The sequence below is a fragment of the Cyprinus carpio genome, chromosome B1, assembly GCF_018340385.1.
Source record: "Cyprinus carpio isolate SPL01 chromosome B1, ASM1834038v1, whole genome shotgun sequence".
Taxonomy (NCBI): Eukaryota; Metazoa; Chordata; class Actinopteri; order Cypriniformes; family Cyprinidae; genus Cyprinus; species Cyprinus carpio.
In genome coordinates, this window is record NC_056597.1 from 16,515,892 (window position 1) to 16,536,906 (window position 21,015).

A 21,015-nucleotide genomic window follows, 5' to 3' on the forward strand; every position below is an offset into this window, starting at 1 on the left:
AGTGAGAGTGGTAAACAGTGGGTATGTTCGGAATGGTATATCACCATACTGCTACACTGTTGCATTTCCTGCACTGCAGCGCTGCATGACTAAACTGGGGATTCCCCCACAGTTCTCTAGGAAACTTTTTCAAGTATGAGGTTATTTACACTATGAATCATATAAAGATCGTAGGTATGCTGTTTTTTTTAGCATTTAATATTTGATCAGTACTCAAAACTAGATTGAAAATGTTTTTAATGTAGTCTTTTTTGTTCACCAGGGTTGCATTTATTTGATCAAAAATACAGTAAAAATAGTAATACTGTGAAATATTTTTTTTGCAATTTAAAACAATTATATTTCTTATTTTAAAATGTATTTTAATTCTATCAGGCAAAACAGAATTTTTAGCAGCCACTACTGCAGTCTTCAGTGTCACAGGATCCTTCTGACGTCTTTTTTTAATATGCATCAATATATATATATCAGAAGTGACAGAATACACATTTACAATATTACAAAATATTTCAATTTAAAATAAGTGCTTAAGAACATCCTATTCATCAAAGAGTCCTAAAAAAATGAATTGTGGTTTCCACAAAAAGATTTAAGCAGCAAAACACTGATAATTATAAGAACCATTATTCATGATTGATAACCAAATCAGAATAACAGGATGATTTCTGAAGGATTATGTGACACTGAAGACTACAGTAATGGCTGCTCACAGAAATAAATTGCATTTTAAAATGTATTCAATATAGAAAACATTTCACACTATTACTATTTTTATTGTATTTTTAATAAAAATGCAGCCTTGGTGAGCATACTTCTTTCAAAAACATTAACATGTGCTAGTGTGTGTGTACACTTTTTATATATGTATACAATTGATATTCATTTATTATTTAGTCCATACAATAAAAGTATATATGGTCCAGCATTTTTCAGATCCCACTGACTTTCATTGTATTGGCAAAAACAGCCAAAACATTCCTTAAAATATATTCTGTTGTGTTCCATAGAAAAACAAAACATAGTTTTGGAATGACATGAGGGTGAGCAAAGGATGACAGAACTATCCCTTTACGCACACAGTAGTCATTGGGCAGTACTGCAATCTCCGTACCACAAGTCCTTGATGGGTGTGTGTATTATGCAATTTAGCACCGTAAAGACAAAAACAAATGAACAACCTGACACTTTTTGAATCTATTACAGTGTTTAGTGATCCATTCCAAACGCAACAGATACACTGGCCCTTTAGGAGTTAGACAGCAACAATACAGTTCAAATCTGCTAGAGAGCATGCACTCAAAACCAGAACAGCTGGTAGCCATTTGGCAAAGGCTGGTAACTTCCAAAATGTAAAACAATCCATTGAAACGGCTGAGAAAACAGACACCAATTCTCACCTTTTTTTTTTTTCTTTCTCCTACAGACAAAACCGACAAAGATAACAGTGATCTAACATGCTAGTTTCTGTTCAATGTAAGCACAGTGGCACAGGTGACAGGCAAACTAACTAACTTATGTGATAGATAGAAATGATAAAACTCAACATGGTTAGTCTGGAAGACAACTGGATACAAGAGGAAAATAACACTGAAAACAAAAGTGGATAAGTTAGGTGTGACCTTCACAATTTGACCTTTAGATTTGGCAGTTTCCATTTCGGCACTTGCACAAGGTATGCTTTAATATTCTTCCCTGATTGAGGAATTGCTCACAGTAGATACTAGTTAATGGCTTTGCAAGAATTACTGGGCTTTGGCTTTTATTTCTTCCAAAGCAACAGTTTCTAATGCAGACCAAACATGGCCTGACAACTGAAAAATAATGATATACAAAACAAGTTTCATAGCAACTTTCCCTCAATCATGGAAGAAATATTTAGAAATATTAACATAACTATCAAATGTAATACAATGTTATATAAAATAATCAATGTAACATTTAGACTCTTAAGATATTAATATTAGCCATGGTAGGAAGGGATAAATTAAAAGAACCAAAACCACTGAGGAACTACTTCTGTCGTTCCTATATAATCCCAAACTGTAACAAAATGCAGTCCATACTGAATAAAAGCGAAATCCAGAGCATGCTATTTCACAAGTGTCTCTTTCTCTCTGATCAGACGATGCATACAGAGTTGTGTGGGGCGGAAAAAGTACAACAAAAGAAACCAAGATGTACAGAAAGAGCAGAATTGAGATGACAGTTTGAAAAAAGGTATAAACAAACAATCATGCCCTTTTCACAAAAGGACATCATTTGTAGTGTAATATATTACCAACAGATCCTGTTATTAAGCAGTAGTGGTTTAAGGCCTCATTTTTAGTCTGCCTTAGACTACAGCTGTTACAGAAGTGAAAATTTGGTACTAAACATTTAAAAAAAAAAATTAAATCTATTTAAAAGGGCACATTTTTATGTAGCAGTGATGCCACTTCTGCAGTCAAAATATATGAAAGGCAGGATAAGATTCCATTTCCTGTAATCTACAAACCAAACATCTTCACGCAGCATGTGTGATAACAAGTGCTTTTTTCGATTCTTTCCATTCATCTTGACACTGATAATCTAGTTGACTACATGTAGGGATGGGTCCAAAAACAAACTAGTCAGTTAGTGAGGTTGACTAGATTATCTAGATTTTAAGTACAACCATACATATTCATACATCCATTTGAGTATCCCAGTACAAGTGATGCCATGTTTAGTTAAAAACTGTTAACTAACTATAAAACTGATTAGTCGACGAGCGTGTCAGGCAACCTGTTAAGGGCCTGATTTACTAGGGTAAATTAGCGCGAGACCACAATACCATAAAAGCGCTGACAGGAGTGGAAAGTTTTGTGGGTAATCTACTGACAATGTGGAAATTAACATAATTTCCAAAGACTGACGCAATCTACCACAAGCAAACTATCAAGTGCAAAACAGGTCAAGACAGGCTTTTTTGGGTGTTAAATATTGGTTAACTGACTACCACAAACCTAAAATACTCTCTTGCCATGAATTTTGTGTCTTAAAGGGAAATGCCTACAAATGCATAAAATAACCGTGTCCTTTTAATATATATAAATCCTGACAGTAGTTTTTTAACACCAAAAGAGAGTTTGTAAATCTAGCCCTAAATTGGTTGATTCTGAAAAGAAGTCATTTTGGACATCCCTATCTAGAATCACTGAGAATCCAAACTTTAATTCATTCAAGCTACTTGTAACATGACTGTACTTACAGAATCCCCACAATTCCTTCTCTATATGGTTTAATCACATGACAACAAAGCAGCAGTTTTTCTACATGCTGATTTTAGTTTGATTACTAACAGTAATTTTAGTTTAGTTTGATTACTAAAAGTAATCATGACACTGAAATCGTGAATGATATGCAAATGAGACCTGTACAGTCCTTCCCTACCACAGGATTTGAGTCGACCAATTAATTAGAAATTGCTGACCCATTAAAAGGATTTTTGTGCGTTTATGTTAAACTAAATGGAAGCCATTAGGAGTGGGATTTTTATAGGTTACCATTGTGTTGGCAGCTTGAACATCTATAGCCAATGAAAAAGGGCCAGATCAATGGCTACGCTTATGTGATGAGTATGATATGACTTTAAAGTCAGTTAAAGCTTTTGTGTTAAAGACTTCATATGGAGAGAAAAAAAAAAAAGAGCCACCTTCTCCCAAATACACAAAAATGGCATCAATATTACATTTCGGTTTAGTGGCGAAAAAAAAAAAAAAACAGCATGGGAAAAAGACCAATATACATGACATAAAATATTATTACAAAACAGAAAGGGTCTGGTGAAACTCCAGATGACTTAAGGCATTTGCCAAGGCGAGTAAAGGCAGCTATAAGTTCAGGCTTTTAAAATGCATGAACCTTTTCCTTCTGAGCCCAAACGCTCACAAGAAATATACAAAACTATTTGGTAACAAAAGTTTACTATATGTTATAAAACTGAAAAAGGTGAAAAATGTACCTTAGCTAAAGCTTATAAAATTATATATCAATAAAAATAATAATAATAATAATAATATTCCTTGGTCCGTAAAAACTATATTACTATGATAACTTTTCTTCCAAGCCTGGCGAAACAGTGCATTCAGCCCTTTAGTAGAAAACAACATCACTCAAAGCCACTTCCAGCTTGCACTTACTAAGAAAAGGCTTTGTTTTGAAAAGAAAGTGTTTTTTGTTGTTGTTTTTTGATTGTTTTTATGTAAGGCTAATGCAGTGATCCTGTGGCATCTTGATCCATGGCACACATCACTTCTTTTGTCACTTCCCCTGACGTGAGGAAACAGACTGAAAAAGAACCGCAACAAAGAGAAACAGAGAGAGTAGAAAAGAGACATCTTCATTTGTTCTGTCCAGTCTTTGTGTGAAGTCTTGTCTCTCTTTTCTTCTCTCTCTGAGGCACCATTATCCATTTTTGTGATCCGTATCCCATGAATCTATGCAGGAGAGTCTACAAGTGGACAATTCACTATCTCTCACAAAGGCTCACATACTCACACAGGCAAACACACACTGAGATTCCCAGGTTAGGAGACAGACATAGCTGAGGAAGAGGAAGATGAAGACACGCTCCCTGTTGCTGCGTATCCTGCCTGGCTGTCGACGGCTGACTGAAGCAGTAGGCTGGAGGATGAGGAGGAAGAAGATGGTGAGGTGGAGGAGTTGCTGTTGGCCCGCAGTATGGCTCCTGCGGCGCCGCAGTGAGGACGTGGTCCCGGCTCTGGCGTGTAGGTAAAAGTCAAAGCTGTGGAGTAGATGATGCCATCATTACGGACCAAAGTCACAGGAACCTGCACTGGCTGCCGAACCCAACGCCACCCCTCACGGAACGCAGAGATGTCGGGAACCACACAGAGCACACTTTCGCCACACCTGCAGGAAACAGAACAAGACGTGGAACTATGAACTGCTGACAATCATGTTATGAATATTCTCAATATACTTGTAACTACTATGATCACAAGAAAACATAAATAGAGATTAATAGATCAATGGGTATCTGCAAAATTAAGACTTTAACCAGACATATATTGAATAAAAACCATACAATCTCAAAATAAATTCTGCATTTTAGATTCTTTAACTTCATTAAAAAGTCTGCATTATACATTCAATAAAGAGCAGAAATACAAGGTAATTGTAAATTTAAAATACTCTAGACATGTTTTATTTTTCATTTTATATAGACAGATATCAATTGCAATGTACACTGATGTTTAAAGAAAGACCATAAACAGATTATGGTGCAGATACTAGTAAAATCTATACAATGTTTGTGTTAAATAACATTCTTAGTCATTCCTTCATCTGAAGGGCCATGAAAATAACCAAAAAAAGTTTGTTGAATTAAATACCAGATACAGTTTATTGTGCAACCAAAATACCAATAATAACATTTAAAAAAGTAATAATAATGTAATAATGCACCAACACGCACAAGGACGTTTATTTTAAAATTTAAATGACTTGCTATAAAAAATACAAATAAAAATATAATATGCATAATGCACAACTTTTAACTATGAACAAGTCCAACATGCACCAGGACACTTCTTTTAAAATTTAAATGACTTGATTAAAAAAAAAAAAAAAAAGGAAAAAAATATATATAATATGCATAATGCACAACTTTTAACTATGAAGCAGCCCAACATGCACCAGGACTCTTATTTTAAAAAGTGCATGATTCACTACTGCCAGGTGCTGTTCTATTTTCTGAACTGTACAGCACTGTAATTGGTGCGATGGTTTTACCTGTACATTGTGTCTGCCTCTACATCTCCAAACCAGACTCTTAGGTTAGGCGTGAAGTTCTGTCCTGTCAGTTCCAGCATGGCAACATCTCCTCCTCCATTCAGCTACAACATAAAGGGTTCAAATTTACTTTCTTACAAATACCATGACAGACTGTCCATGCTCTTTTATTATAAAACAGTTTGATGTAATACGTAGTCATGCATTACCTGTAAACTTTCAACAACAGGCACGGGTGTGACAGGTGAGGGTACAGGGCCCATCCCCTCATAGAAAGTGTACTCTGCTTTGTCTGTGCTGATGATTGTCCATGACGCCCCATCGTTGACCATTTCTTTGTTCGTTTCTTTGGGACAGGGTGTGGCCTGAGAGCACAAGGAAAATATTTCAATTATTTAACATTTAAAAGGCTACAGAGCCTCTAAATCATTAAGAAGATGAGAATTCAAAGACTGATTTAAAGAACAGAAAATCGCAACTTTAACATATGTCATGTTTTCATCAATTACAGGGCATTATTTCAAATCTATGCAGTAAAAGCATATTTCTAGAAGTACCGGTGGACTGACCTGGAACTGAATTATCCTCTCTTGTGACAGGCAGAGATACATCCTCTCTGTATCTTTAAGGTAGAAGGCACATTTATGTAGTTGGGACACAGGGTCATCGGCATCCATTAGCGCAGTCTGCTTGTCCACTTTACGAATGACTCACAGAAACACACAACATTTCACCTCCAGAAAATCCTTGCCATTTACATTGTTACAAAAACATATTTGAGTCACAACTATATGTCACTCCTTGATTGAACAGGACACAATTTCTTAGCCCAGCCCTTTTAATCATGTACAATCAAGTAAATAATAGCTTACCAGTCGGGGTAGAGCCATGCCTGTCACAGAGCACACCAGCTTCACCGTCTGACCGTAATGGATATAACCATCTCTGACTGTAAACTCTTCACCCTCCGACTCATCATCATCCACTGGAATTCAGAATTACATATTACCAATTCATAGTTAACAGGAAAAACTGCAGATGTTAAAAATGAAAACACTGATACATAATTTTCACACATTCTTTCCTTAGATGTAATGAACTCTATGTGGCACTACTTTTAATATAGTACATTTGTGGTGAATAACTCACATAGATGAATAAAGAAGGCTCCCCACTGTTGTGAACTAGCATGGAAGTTTCCCCCTTCCACATGAAGGTACCGCGTACTGACAGTCTGGGACCGCAAGCGGTTAAAAAGAGCCACCTTCGTCCCAGAAGCTATGCACACTATAAGAGAAATTGAAAATGAGCTGCGTGAAAATTCTGGACTCATTTAGTGACCCCAAACAAGAAATTCTTTTGACTCACGGTCTGCATTCTTCAGCGACTGTTTCTTTTTGGAAGGTTTGGAGATGACCTTGATTCGTTTGCTGAGGAAGACACCGATATCCGCACTATTCCCATAGAACATTTTCACTGACAGCATGAAGTGCTTCCGTTTGTCCGAGTCAGAAATGTATAACGTTTTTGCTGTGCAAAAGTTCTGCAGAAGCAAAGCACAAAAGTTGTGATGCCAGAACACTGATCTTCTTGAAGTTATTTTAGAAAGGCGGTTACAATACATGTGTTGCCATAATAAAATCCATAAAGCACCTTGCCCTCCAAGTTGAGCTGCTGCATTTCTTGTTCACTGTTTCCAATGCCGATAAAGGCACAAGGCTGAGAGTCCTGCTCCGAGCAGCCCTCCCTTTCCATCTGCTCCTTCTTTTTCTTCCAGCCACAACCCATCAGGTAAACACATGGTGGAGGACAGAAGAATCTAACAGATTCAAAGAGTATTGGAAGTGATTAAAGAAAAATTCACTTGGATGCTTGTGTAAGGAAACTGATTTTACCCTACCTTCCTTCATTGACATTATGCATGCTTAACTGGACTTTACCAAAGCTTGATTCATAGTCGACATGAAACGTAATCCATTTTACTTCCAAAATGTGTCAAATATACAAGTAAAACACAAGCAAAAGAGTAGTTCGAGACTTGACTGAACCCCAAACACTGATGTTTATGACTTCACTTAAATGTGAAAGATCCACCTTTTACAGTTTTCAGAAATGCATGTAATAAATAGCAAAGAACATCAATGACCAACACACATATACACATATACATATATATATATATATATATATATATATATATATATATATATATATATATATATATATGGACGAATTCAGAGGTCGAAACTTTCAGATGAAATCCAATCACAGGTGTAAACAATGCGTCTCAGCTGAACATTTATGCTCGATTACTCAAGACAGATGTTAAAACCAGGTGTAAACAGTCACGATTAGTGAAGACTAGGCCTTAACATCTTACCTCACTGATTAATCATCCACTATAAGACCTGAAATCTGTATTAACCTTTAATAGGCTCACTTGTGATTTCATGTTGACTTGACTGTACTGTATACAACACACATAAACAGTTAATAATACATGTTTACAGTAAAAATTCATCACTCACCTTTTTTCATTGCCATACGATTTCTGTGCGACTTTTGCATGCAGTATGAGTACTGTCTGATCTCCTCTCTCCTTCAAGTAGTTGCGCATTGCCTCCCTGCAAACCCACAAAATACAACAGAAAGGTTTATTTAAGCTGTTGTTTCCTATTATGTATATTTAATAAATATTACACATGAACTTAACAGTGCCTTTACCTTGTTAAACGCTTTGGCTGAGGGAGCTCCCCAAATTTCCTACAAAACAAAGACAGAGTCAAGACCAACTTCAAATATTACTTTGATCCAAACTCCAAAATAATAATTTTTTTTTTAAAAACTGTCACGGCCTAGTTATCTGTCTACCAAGAAAGACAGCATTTTTGAGCAGGATAAACAAGTTCAAGCGTGCATGAGATGCCCCATCTGTCTATTTAGACAGCTCACTAGGTTTTGAGATACAAGCCAAAATAAGCCTAAAAGTTGAAATAGATATGAGCATTTAACATAAAAATGACGGGATGTTACAAAAAAACAATTTTAAGCTAAAAGCAGTTTAACTGAGAAGTCTGACATGAAACAAAGAGCACGTTTTGAGTCCTCTCAAAAGCTCCCAGTTTCTGTTATGAACCCACTAACGTTAGACCAGCTAACGTTAACTTTGCTGGCTAACATCTGCTAACCTGCCCCCTCTCTCTCTCTCTCTCTCTCTCTCTCTCTCGTACACCAACTCACAAGTTGGCTCAAATTTTATACAAGTATTTTTAAAGATTAAAGTACGTTAAAGATTCAAAACACGGCGTTGATACAAAGTTACTGTGTTTACAATTAAAGATTTGCTCTCAACGGTATACAGTGTGTATGGAAAACTGCTGAAAATCTATCAGCTAACTAAAAGCTAAGCGGCTAACTGAATAAAAGAGCACATCGTTGAAAACCTCGAAAACCACGCAAAAGTGCGCCGAAATGGGCCAGCAGCGCAGAGACACGCGGCCGTGGGTGTAAAGAAATAAACCAAAGCAAATTATCTTGACAAAACAGACAAAACTTATTTTAGCTGTGACTTTTCCATGCCCCGTCCGTTGATAATTTCGCTGCTTACCCTGTCACAACAGGCGCCATCTTCACCAACTCTCTCTAATAACGCCAACGATCGCGAGACTTCCCCCGCTCAGGACCACACTACAACAGACGAGGGGGAGGGGCAGTGTGAGAAATAATGCAGGAAGTGGGGGGGGGGGGGGGGGGCGGGGGCACAGGCGTGGGAAAGTTTTGAAGTCACGCGAGAATTCACGGTCGCTTATGATGGGAGCGTATGGGAGCGGGTCCCTTGTTATCGCGAGAGTACGTTGCGGACGGCTGCCAGCCAAACGCGTGTGAAAGTTCTCACGATGGTAAGAGACCGCACCTTTTCAGCGCGGGCCGTGAGAAAAAGATTTTTAGAAGGAAGGAAGCCCGGGGACTAGGGCACATACACCAGGAAATAGTGATCTGACGTGAAGCAGTCAAAAAGAATGTTGTTATTAAAAGTCTTTAAATGTAAGAGTATAAGTTTTCCACTTGCATACATTCCAGTAATTTTGATATTAGAAACCTACACATTGGTTTAAATTCAAGCGATAACAACTAAACTGCTTTCACATATCACCAGATGGCAGTATTATTTCACTGTGGAAATGCTGCTGTATCACTGACTGGAGGGGGGAAAAGTGGTATAGTATTTATTTCGAAATAATTTTCGCTTAAAAATTGCTAGATTACACAAATACTTACAAAGAAACGCTATTGGATTAAACGTTACTTTTTAAGTAGAAAGACTGAAATTATAGTATTTCTTGTAAAGCGTACTCCAGTAATCTTTGAAAATCATTTTACAGCTAAAACATAAGGTTCAGTGTATGGCTGAGGTAAGATACAGTAACCTACTCGACCTTACAGTACTCAACACTGATAGTGTCCTTTTCCAAATCCTTCATCACTTGAATTAAGATTATAATAATTTAATTTTAAAGCACAGCTACCATAAATCAGACTTAGCTACTTTGAGATCATTCTGAGGTTTGATACAGACTTAAAACCATAACAAGAAATAGTTTAGCAGCTGTATCATACTGTTTTTGAAATCAGATCTTTGCATAGTTATGACAGGAAAGAACTGGCATCTAACAATGCCTTGAAAAAAAAAACAGTTAATCCTTAAAAATAAAGCATATGCATAAATCCAAAATAGTAAATAAAACAGTTACGAATAAGCATGTGTCCTATTCTGTGTTCTAAACTCCCGAAACTTTGTTGTCACTACAATTTATGAAAGAAATCAATTAAATCTGTATGGGTGTGTGTGAAAAAAAATCAGATGTAACCCCCTTTGTAATTGTTAACAGTTTCAGTTTATTTTGTAATAAAATTTTGTAATTTAGTTGCATGTAACTAGTTACTCCCCAACACTGGTCATAAGTAGCCTACCATCAAAAGTACCACAAGTAGGTTCTTTATTGGAAAAACCTAGAATATTACAGATCTTTTAATATGTCTTTATATATATATATATATATATACATATATATATATATATATATATACATACATATATATATATATATATATATATATATATATATATATATATATATATATATATATATATATACATATACATATATATATATATATATATATAGATATATATATATATATATATATATATAATATATATATATATATATAATATATATATATAACCTGTAAGAAGAGTACAGTAGGATAATATGCTACTTACATAATGATTATGTGTTTTGTTCTCAATTAAATCAACAGCAATAAGGTCATGAGTTCATGAAATCTTTGAGAACATTTTAATTACTTCATTTTTAATTACTTAACATCAGGAACATGATGTCTTAGATCAATTAGGATTGCTTATTATATTATCTTATTACACGTGATCTCAACATATTTTAGTTCTGAAAAGATAGCATCTTTATTGTAGTAATATCACTACAAATACATGAGTATTTTTAGTAGTTTGTAACAAATGCATGTTTACATCATAAGATTGATTCTAGCTACTGTTATCGATGTTGGCACGCAGATTCAACAAGATTTTAAAAGTCTTAAGGAATAACAAGCTTTCTTTTTGTTTTGATCTTATCATGATGTCACTGACTCAGCGTTCCCGAGGAAGGAGTATGAGCGAACAAGCAGCAACAAGAATTGCTGAGATGGAAATCTTGTATATCACTAAGTAAGCTTGAACATGAAATTTGGTTTGGGAACTCTGAGTCTCAAGTTATCGCTGTGTCTCAGGTTATTGACAGTTAAGAATCTTGGGGTTGATGTCTCTCTGAAATTTATCAAAAATATATCTGACTGCTATCAGATCAAATACTCCTGTAATCAAAAATATATATTTAATGCTATGGAAGTTTTCAACTATGACAATGTCCGAAATGAAAGATACCCTTGTTCAACACAGTTCATTTGTCAATAATGTGTTTTTTTATTGCTAATAAACAGCCAACAGTAATATGCATGCTAACAAGCAACTTGTTATTACTAAAAATTGGTCCCTGTACTAAAGTGCACCAAATCATTAAAGCAAGATTTTTAAATTGTTGGACAACAGTCAGTCAAAAGAGTTGAGTTAGTTCCAAGAACTTGTATTTAGACTAATATTTAATCATTAGTGATCTTTTATTATTCAGGAAAGCACAAATGACACAGCAGGGTTCATTTAGTACTTGGTAATCTCTATAAATATCGCTGACACCACAGGATAACATGTTCAACCATAAAGATATGGCCAAAAAGGGCAAAGCTGTTCCCCCTCATCTTCATCCTGCTCTGAGTCTGCTTTATTCCAGTTATTATCAATTAATTGATAACTTTAACAACCTCCTTCGCTCTCTGCCATTTCAGGCCCTTAAAATAGTGGCATGTCATAAACAGGTTGATAGAGGATGAAACAGATATAGAGACAAAGCTTGAGTTAATTGCCTCAAACCTACCCACTCGCCATAAAAATTCTAATACACCGTGAGTTTGTCTGATAACATGCAAGAACATGGGAGATGTGACCGATAATCATGCCCTAAGAAGAAGAATCATTAACTATAATAGAGGAAGAGGTATAATTAGGGGGAATGTTACATTGCACAAATCAGTAAAAGAGGGGTGACAAGGATGTTGTGACTTGCGAAATTAAAAAATGATGATTTGCACTTCACTGTGTTAACTTTGAATCAGTAAATGCTCTGAGAGAGCTCATTCAGATAGATAGATATATAGATATATATATATATATATATATATATATATAATTGTTATTGTGATAAAAAGACGTTTTCAGGAAAGACTATTTCTCATTTATAATCCATTTGATTCATAATCTTTCACATGTTCATCATTTTGTAGTCAATACGAGATGAGAACTTAAATTTTATAAAGCAATCTGAATTGAAAGCCTAGGAGGGATGAATAGAGTTAGGTTACTTTAGTTTTGGACTACACTATTAATAAAATCATTCGAGGGGTGAAACAGAATAATCAACTATTCGATGCTTCGATTTGAGGAGCCTGATTCGACTACCAATCTCAAAGTCGAATATTTTTTATATATTATATAACAATACACTATTGTGACGTTTAGTGTTAACTTTCTTTGAATCAAAACATAAACATTATTTACGCCGTTTGTATCTGCGAGGCGTTCGTTACACATTTTCCCTGAATGTTAATGTCAGTAATTGAATGTCTGACTTGACCCCGCCCCCAAACATATGATTCGACTATCAGTCGAATATCGGCATGATTCAAAAATTCCGATTGGACTATGAAAATCTTTATTCGGGGACACCCTATAGCATTCACACATAAGATACAAATGGCAACAAAAAGATTTATATTTAAAAGTTTTATTTGTTTAAATTATATTTGTAAGTTTTAGTATGAATCTGCAGTATTTTCCTGCCTACCAGTTCTTTCACAGTAATTTTTAATGTTGTATTTCTATATATAGTATTTAGTAATATAGTATTTCTATATGATCACAATTAAATATACTGTGGCTTCAAAGTCAACAGGAGCAGGAGGAAATATCAATGTTGTGTATACTGTAAAGCCTTGTGTGGTTTACTGTATATCAATGGCTTCTAGTGGTCATACTTTCACAGTAATTTTTACATTAGTCAATTCATCACAATTACATTATGTAATATACCATGACTTCAAAGTGAACAAGAGCAGGATATGACAGAGATGTAGAGATTTTCCTGCAGATTAACTATGATTATCTGTGTCAGCAATAACAATATTGATTCCTCCTTGTTTATACAAGATTACAGTATATTATTTCTGTACTGTACAGTAAAACATTTCTACAACATTCGTATCAGACTTCAAAGTCAATCTTACTTTCTTAATGTAACAGTGCAACAGGTTGTGTTTTGTAACACTGTTAAAATGAATGCATTTTATTGCAAGAAATTATTGTTTAATATTGTAAAATCATTGCAATATTTTACAGCATATAAAGGCCCTTGTTAAATAAAGCTTACATAAATAAAAAGGAAAACAGTAAAACAGAGGATAATGTGCAGACCAGAGCTGAAATCAGATTTAAAACATATTTTATATTAGACTTTGTGTATTAGCTTGCATTTATTTCCACATAGAGGTATTAAAAATAAATGTATGCTTTTCATATTGACGCAAATAAAAGAACAATCATAAAATCTCATAATATGTAACATAATATTGTGTATTTTACAATAACATTGACAATATCCTGTACAAAATAGCATCTCTGTATAAAAATTTCAATATAAGACGCAAAATAAATGGAAGACTTTAAAAATAAATGTTTAAATTAAATATTGGTTTCCTCTTGCTCTAAAGTCCACTGATAAACTGTCAACTCCAGGTGTTAAAAATCAAAACCAGTTTGAGTTGGATATGTCCAGTAATAACCTGTAATTCTGTTTATCTCTATAAAGAGGTTGCCTTGAGAATTTCACAACTGTCTGATGTTTTCTTGGCCTCCTTGATCTCAACACTTATTGTCGGCTTGTCATACATTTCGATTTCATTATCTTTATTTTCTTGTGTTCCTGTCTCTTCGTCTTCTTCCGTAACATTGCAGCACTTGCAGCAACAGCAGCAGCGAGCAGCCATTATGGTAACTACTCGATCCCATGGTTCAAGGGAGTGGGCCCATTGAGGAAGAAAGTCCCAAGAACGAAGAACAGAAGGAAGCCACTGAGGTTTGTGCTTCTGTAAAATGTTAACAATGATAACGAAGATCAGAACGGCCACTATGGGAACAAGAACTCCCACAAGTACCTGCCAGCCAGCCAAAGACAGGCCAAAGACCAGCAGAGGGAAAGCGAAGAAGCAGGCGATGATGTAAAAGCCCGAAAACCAACGGTATTGAGCTGTTAGCTGACCAAGAGCCTTTGCCATTCGAATGGGGAGACGTGTGAAAGGGATTGGGTACCACAGCACAATCCCAGAGAGGTTGAAGAAGAGATGAACCAAGGCGATCTAATGGAGAGAAGAGTTATGCCATTAGGTTATGGACTGGGTATGTGAGTGTGATTATGAACACATTTGAATATATTTGCATGTCATGCAAACCTGTAATGAATTTCCAAGCTTTTCTACTGGACTAGCCATGGCAGCTAATATTGCAGTAGTAGTTGTTCCAATATTGGATCCCAGGGAAAGAGGATATGCCCTCTCAAGTTTTATAACACCAATACCTGAGACCAAAAAGAACACACAAAAGAACACTAGCTTTGTTAGTTTGTAGGAGCATTGTTGAATAGTTAAATACACCCAAATGTTCTTGAAAAAAAGGCAGTTAATTTGATTTTCCACTAATATATTAGTAATATATTTTCCATTAATATAAAAAACTAGCATAAACATTTCATAAAAGCAGTCCATATGACATATGAAACTGTTCTGCACTTGTTGGTGCATTCATTAGAGAAATACAGTAGATAATTAGCTAGGGTTATTAACGTAAAATAAAATCAATTAAAAAAAATGTTACTTTGAAATATGAACTTTAAGTACTAAATTCAGTCAAATTAAATAAACTTAAACTATAATAAAAAAATCTTAAAATTAAAATTAAAAATGTATTTAATATAAATTAGACATAATTTTGTGTGTGTGTGTGTGTGTGAATTGGACTCAAATTCAACATTTCAGTTTAACTTTATTTTAAGGTGTCCTTCCAGTGTAATTATACATTTAAGTACTGTGTAATATTAATTAACTACATGTACTTACTATATGGGTAGGGTTAGGGTTTGGTTTAGGGCTACTTGCATGTAATTATGCATAATTTGTTGTAATTATAATATTAAGTATGTGTAACATGTAACAAGGACACCTTAAAATAAAGTGTTACCGACAATTCATTCTCAGAATCGAGTCATATAGGTTTGTAAAAACATGAGGGTGAGTAAACTTTGTCAATAAAAGATGAAAATGGTTGTACTGACCAACAAGAGGAGTTATAGCCGAGGTAAAGACAGAACTGCTCTGGACAATAAAAGTCATTCCTGCGCCAACCACAATTGCAATGTATCCAGTCAGCCATGCAAATGGAAATGGAAAATCTGTGCATACAAAAAAACAAACAAAGATATATGTATATATTTGTTTCTGTTTTACATATATATATATATATATATATATATATATATATATATATATATATATATATATATATATATATATTATATATATACATACATACATATAACTATATGTATACCAACACAACACAAAACACAAAATATAGTGTAGTAAAATTTAGCTTCTAATTCTGCAATCTGGTTCTAAAATATCTCAAGGATGCTGACCAGTGTTCATTATCTTGTTGATGACAACAGCAACCTGGCCCTTGAGCATCGAGTTGAGCAGTTTCACGATTAAAATGAGGCAAGTGCACAGGATGAGCAGAGAACAAGCCAGTAGAATCAGACCCACCGCCAGGTCAGAAAGGTTTGTGTTAACAAAGATGTGATTGCCTAGAATAGAGAGAGACTACAGATAAGTGACAGTGTCTGCTTGTTTAGTCTCTGTTAGCATAATTATTGTTGTATTATCAGTATCAATGAAAATGGGTGTAGTTTTAAACTCACATTTTTTGATGTTGGTAATTTCTGTAACATTTTTCAATTCCCAACAAGGGAAGTTGCTACAGTTCGATGCTGTCACATTCTGGATAGTCTAGCAAAAAAAAAAAAAAAACATATTGTCAGTTGTCAGAAATATCAGACAATCACAGTAGTTTGGCACATGTGTGCAAAATATAATGTCCTTTTTCCCTTCCATGTGAAAACAGTTAGTATAATTACCGTGTTTGAGGCTGTCTGGCACCAGACCTTGATAAGAGATTTGTTTTTGGCTTCAGGGTCTCCAACTGCAATGCCGCTTATCACAGTCTCATCCAGTTTTAAAAAATACATTTAAAGTATTAATTATTCATATTTATACTTCTAACATAGTTTGTAATTTTAAGTAATTTTAAGTATGTGTAAGTTTAGTAATTTTAAGATTACTAATCTATCTTGCTCTATGCAATCCTTGTAACTTTGTACTGTACAGAAGGGCAATATAAGTGTTTGCGTGGGGTAATTCACTCTTTCTGTCCTGTTATTTATGTTAGCTTCTTTCAACATACCGACAGAACTCTTGCACACACACCCACACAAGCTCATACATACCTCAATAATAGACTGGGTGAGTGGGTCAGTGATAACATTCAGAAGGGCTGGTGCATTTTCTCCACTCTGGATATTAAATGATTTGACTATGAGATCTGTGAGCTTCACCAGGTAACCTGTGGCGACTTCCAGTGGCAAAAGCACCAGGACAGAAAGCCAGTTAAAGAAATCATGCACGGTGGCTCCCGCAAATGCCCTGGACACGGAAAAGAGTCATATCTCAATTAAATCTCAATTTAAGTAAATTTCTCTCTGAAACATGAAATCTGTTCCTGGTTCATATAATGTTCTGTTCAGTCACGATACATAGTGAAGTTAATATTAAAGCCTTATCATTACCTGCGGAACTTGTTCCTGTCGCCAACTTGTGTCATGGCTACAAAAGTATTTGTGACTGACGTGCCGATGTTAGTCCCCATAATAATAGGAACAGCAGTTGAGACCTCCAGCACTGTTGAGGAGTATACATTTATTAAAAGTGGAATTTACTACATCAAGATTTGCTCTGACAATGATTCGATTTGATTATGATTTTGTACCAAATAATGACATCAAGTCTATTCATATATTTAGCTACAAAAATAGGCTCCAGACACAAATGTAACAGAAAGGACAATGTTCACTGTGGTGTATCAGGTGGATTTTTACAGCTGGCAATCAGAAGTCAGATATGAAATACTGATAACAATTTAGTATAGGGACCAATTCTTACTATTAACTAGTTTATTTTTTACCATGCCCTTTAAAAACATATTGGCTATTTATTAGTACTCATAAAGCACATATTCAATATGACCATATGCTACATCCCTAATCCCAAAACTTAAACCTAACAACTACCTTTCTAACTATTAATAAGTGGCAAATTAGTAGTTTATTGTGGCAAAAGTCATAGTTAATGGTTTGTTAACAGCGAGAATTGGACCTTATAAAATAAAGTGTTAGATTGATGCATTGATTCATTCATGTTTACATTTCTTATCATCGCCAGGACTGATATCTTGTCATAATTCTGGAGTTTGTTTGATTTGATACTCACATCCAGAGGAGACCATGGTGACCACAATAGATGAGGAAGTACTGGAGCTCTGGACTAGGAGCGTTACCAGCATCCCGATAACCAGGCCTGCCAGAGGGTTCGATAGCACTGTATTCTCCTGGAAAATGTCCCCTGCTGCTTTACCTGAGAAAAAAAATACATCTTTGTTATGCATGACGAATAACAATGAGAATGCACAGAATTCACAGGGTTTGACGTTTGCCTGATGCCATAGGATAATATTTCAAAGTCCACAAAGAAGTTTATTGGTTTTTGGAAAGCCACCTGTGTGTTAATTTAAAGGGATAGTCACCTAAAAATTAAAATTCTAAACCTGTGTGACTTTCTTCCTTCTGTGAAACATAAATAGATATTTTAAATAATGTTGGTTACCAAACAGTTCTTCCATTATATAAATACACTTCTTGTCCATACAGTGGAAGTCAATGTTTGGATACCAAAATATCTTCTTTTATGTTCCCCAGAAGTAAGTCAAACAGGACTGGAACGACACAAGGCTGAGTAAATTGTGACAGAATTTTTGTTTTTGGGTGGACTATACTTTTAATGCACCAAGAAACTAATGCATTCTTTCAATCACTGAAAACTGTACTTTAGTGTGTAATTTAAGTGTTTATTTCAAAGTATACCTCCAACAAGCTGGAAAGCTGAGCTGAGGATGTCCAGTGAGCAAACAAACATGTAGAGCAAACCAAGCAGCAGAATCAGCTTTGCTGCTATAGTTAGAACTCTCAAGATCTTCCCTTTGGTGTCCAGATCTAAACAATTAACAGACAGAAAGAGAGAAAATTCTTAAGTTCTAGTTAATTATTTATTTAATCTTGTAAAGCCTTAAAAAAGGAGTCATTTAGAGGCCTTAAATATTGTGTTTCAAATATGATACAGTATAGGCTTTATAGGGTTAAAAACAAAATATGTATTTAGTAAAGTTAGTTTTGGTAAGGTCCGCCAGCCTTACAAACAAACATTTAGCATACCTGCCCATTTAACTCCTGTGTCCTGCAATTCAGGCATGTCCCAGGGATCATCCTCAATTAGAGCCGCTGTGGAAACAGCAGGGGCCATGGAGAGAGACTTCTTTCTGGGAACTAAGAGAAGACATAGAAAAAAAAAGAGAGGGGAACTTCATTAAAACAGGTTTTATTTCGATTTTGATACACATTTATACAAATACAATTCATACTCAAATATTCACTGTACCTACCATCAAGTGTTTCTGTTGGCTTTCCCTCAGATCCATCTTCTTGCTTTGGTCGTGGTGCCATTGTCTGTGAAATATAAATATCAGTTATGTTACTGTTTTATTGATTCATTTTCAGTTTTATGGACTGAGACTGAAATGATTTGTTGCTATTTCTCTATAGCTCTATACTTCATAACTGTCAGTGATACTCCAGTCAGGTTCTATAAAGATAAAGTGATACTACTAATTACTATTATGAAATATTTTTATCGGTGTGGAAAAAAAATAACAAGATATGATACGAAAGATAAATGTGTACCATTTGGACTTCTGTAAAGTATTTCAGATTGTTATCTGAATTCTTGATCATTTATAAGAATTAGTAATTTAATACTTTAAAAAAAATCTGAATTTCAAAATTCAAGTTTTAAATACTGTGTTTTTGATTTTTGTTTTTTGTTAGTAAATGGACACAATGCAAAGAGCATCACAATAATCACTTCCTCAGTTGATTTAACTCACATGGTTTTGTATTGATTTCTGTTCTGTGCTAAATAATTTCCACACTGGCTTCAGCGCTGACAATGAACAGAATACGACTGACATTGTGGCTCATCTTAGTTATTGGAAATATATACAAAAATCAAGTGAAGCTTATACGAGCTTTTAAAGAACAGCAAAACCGTTTGGTTGTAAAAATAAGAAGAGTTTGTTATTTTCCTAGAAAAATGAAATGATGATGATGATGATGATGATGCTATTGCACAACAGGTTATTTTAGGATACATTTTTTAAGTCTGTTGACATAATCAATAATGAGATATGTATGCTATAACTTAATGACAATAACGATTAGTTTAACATTTATATTTATGTAATGTATTATACAATGCATTTAACTGCACTTGTAATCCTAACCGTTTTAATGTTTGCTTTTTATGTATATATTTTATGTATAAATTATATACTTCTGGTATAAAAGTGTAGAAATAATAATTTTATTAATTAAAATCTAAATTTTCAGTATTTTATCAAATTAATTTAATATTTCAACCTTTTTAAACATCATTTTAATATGTTCTAAAGGCATTTTTACAGATAAAAACACCCACCTTAGGTTTAGTCTGGTTGCCTGTGTTGGCTTCTCAAACTCTTCTGAACACCTTCTGCCACGCGTGCCGTGTCTATGGTCTGAACCGTGTTCTCTCTCTCGGTTGTTACTTTCAGACCTCAAATGAAAAAACTACAGCCTGAACAGAAGCACTTTTCTTGAAGGAAACCACTCAGTGAAACATACATGTCCAGGTGATGTGTCTCAAATTCTACTGTTGTTCAGAATGGCTCAGTCCAACCTCTGCTCGGTCAGACACATTTATAGCCCCCCCAGCAGATCATTTAGGATTCCCCTGTCCAAGGTTTACCACGTCAGTGATAACACTCGGAATAGAGAGTGTGTCTGTGTGTGCGTGTATGTGTGTGCCCATTCATGTGCATGGTTCAAAGTGTCCGAGTGTGGCATCAGATAATGACTGTGTAAAGGTGTCTGGTTTTTAAACTATGTGATATGGAAGACCTAATGTGCAACTGTGTGCTGTGATGTGCCATGATGTGCCTTGCGTCACGTTTTATATATATGTGAGGTACGCTTACAGATAAAAGTTACAAAACTGTCACTCGGGCAGTACCTTTCAAAGGGTACTAATATGTATCGTTTAGGTACTTATATACATTTAAAGTACTTCCACTAAGCA

General features: G+C 34.9%; 2 protein-coding genes across 3 annotated transcripts; both read right to left on the minus strand.

The window, feature by feature from the left end:
• Nucleotides 1-1,182: 1,182 nt before the first annotated feature.
• On the minus strand, nt 1,183-9,484 carry rbpja (recombination signal binding protein for immunoglobulin kappa J region a). Of its 2 annotated transcripts, none has more exons than XM_042716739.1 (11): nt 9,383-9,484; nt 8,500-8,538; nt 8,304-8,399; nt 7,429-7,594; nt 7,144-7,318; nt 6,925-7,062; nt 6,648-6,760; nt 6,345-6,485; nt 5,985-6,140; nt 5,776-5,879; nt 1,183-4,893 (listed from the first exon to the last, which is right to left on the minus strand). In XM_042716739.1, the coding sequence occupies exons 1-11, from the start codon at nt 9,400-9,402 to the stop codon at nt 4,548-4,550; spliced, it is 1,494 nt and encodes a 497-aa protein (XP_042572673.1). In that variant the 5' UTR covers nt 9,403-9,484; the 3' UTR covers nt 1,183-4,547. The 2 variants fall into 2 exon arrangements, with proteins under 2 accessions (XP_042572673.1, XP_042572674.1); XM_042716740.1 differs by lacking the exon at nt 9,383-9,484 and adding an exon at nt 9,219-9,374.
• Nucleotides 9,485-14,192: 4,708 nt separating this feature from the next.
• On the minus strand, nt 14,193-20,631 carry slc34a2a (solute carrier family 34 member 2a). Its single transcript, XM_042716738.1, has 13 exons — nt 20,377-20,631; nt 19,286-19,349; nt 19,059-19,169; nt 18,711-18,839; nt 18,061-18,204; nt 17,361-17,472; nt 17,022-17,217; nt 16,653-16,748; nt 16,437-16,524; nt 16,155-16,322; nt 15,792-15,908; nt 14,914-15,038; nt 14,193-14,820 (listed from the first exon to the last, which is right to left on the minus strand). The coding sequence occupies exons 2-13, from the start codon at nt 19,344-19,346 to the stop codon at nt 14,266-14,268; spliced, it is 1,902 nt and encodes a 633-aa protein (XP_042572672.1). The 5' UTR covers nt 19,347-19,349; nt 20,377-20,631; the 3' UTR covers nt 14,193-14,265.
• Between the last annotated feature and the right edge of the window lie 384 nt (nt 20,632-21,015).

What these genes read in the sequence shown, in the direction of transcription:
- rbpja (XM_042716739.1), bottom strand. Translation starts at nt 9,402, where the DNA reads ATGGCGCCTGTTGTGACAGG. An exon ending in ATGGCGCCTGTTGTGACAGG is followed by an intron (nt 8,539 to 9,382) that starts GTAAGCAGCGAA and finishes TTTGTTTTGTAG; the next exon opens with GAAATTTGGGGAGCTCCCTC. An exon ending in AGCCTTCTTTATTCATCTAT is followed by an intron (nt 6,761 to 6,924) that starts GTGAGTTATTCA and finishes TCTGAATTCCAG; the next exon opens with TGGATGATGATGAGTCGGAG.
- slc34a2a (XM_042716738.1), bottom strand. Translation starts at nt 19,346, where the DNA reads ATGGCACCACGACCAAAGCAAGAAGATGGATCTGAGGGAAAGCCAACA. An exon ending in GACAGGAACAAGTTCCGCAG is followed by an intron (nt 17,218 to 17,360) that starts GTAATGATAAGG and finishes TTCCGTGTCCAG; the next exon opens with GGCATTTGCGGGAGCCACCG. An exon ending in GGCTATAACTCCTCTTGTTG is followed by an intron (nt 15,039 to 15,791) that starts GTCAGTACAACC and finishes TTTTGGTCTCAG; the next exon opens with GTATTGGTGTTATAAAACTT.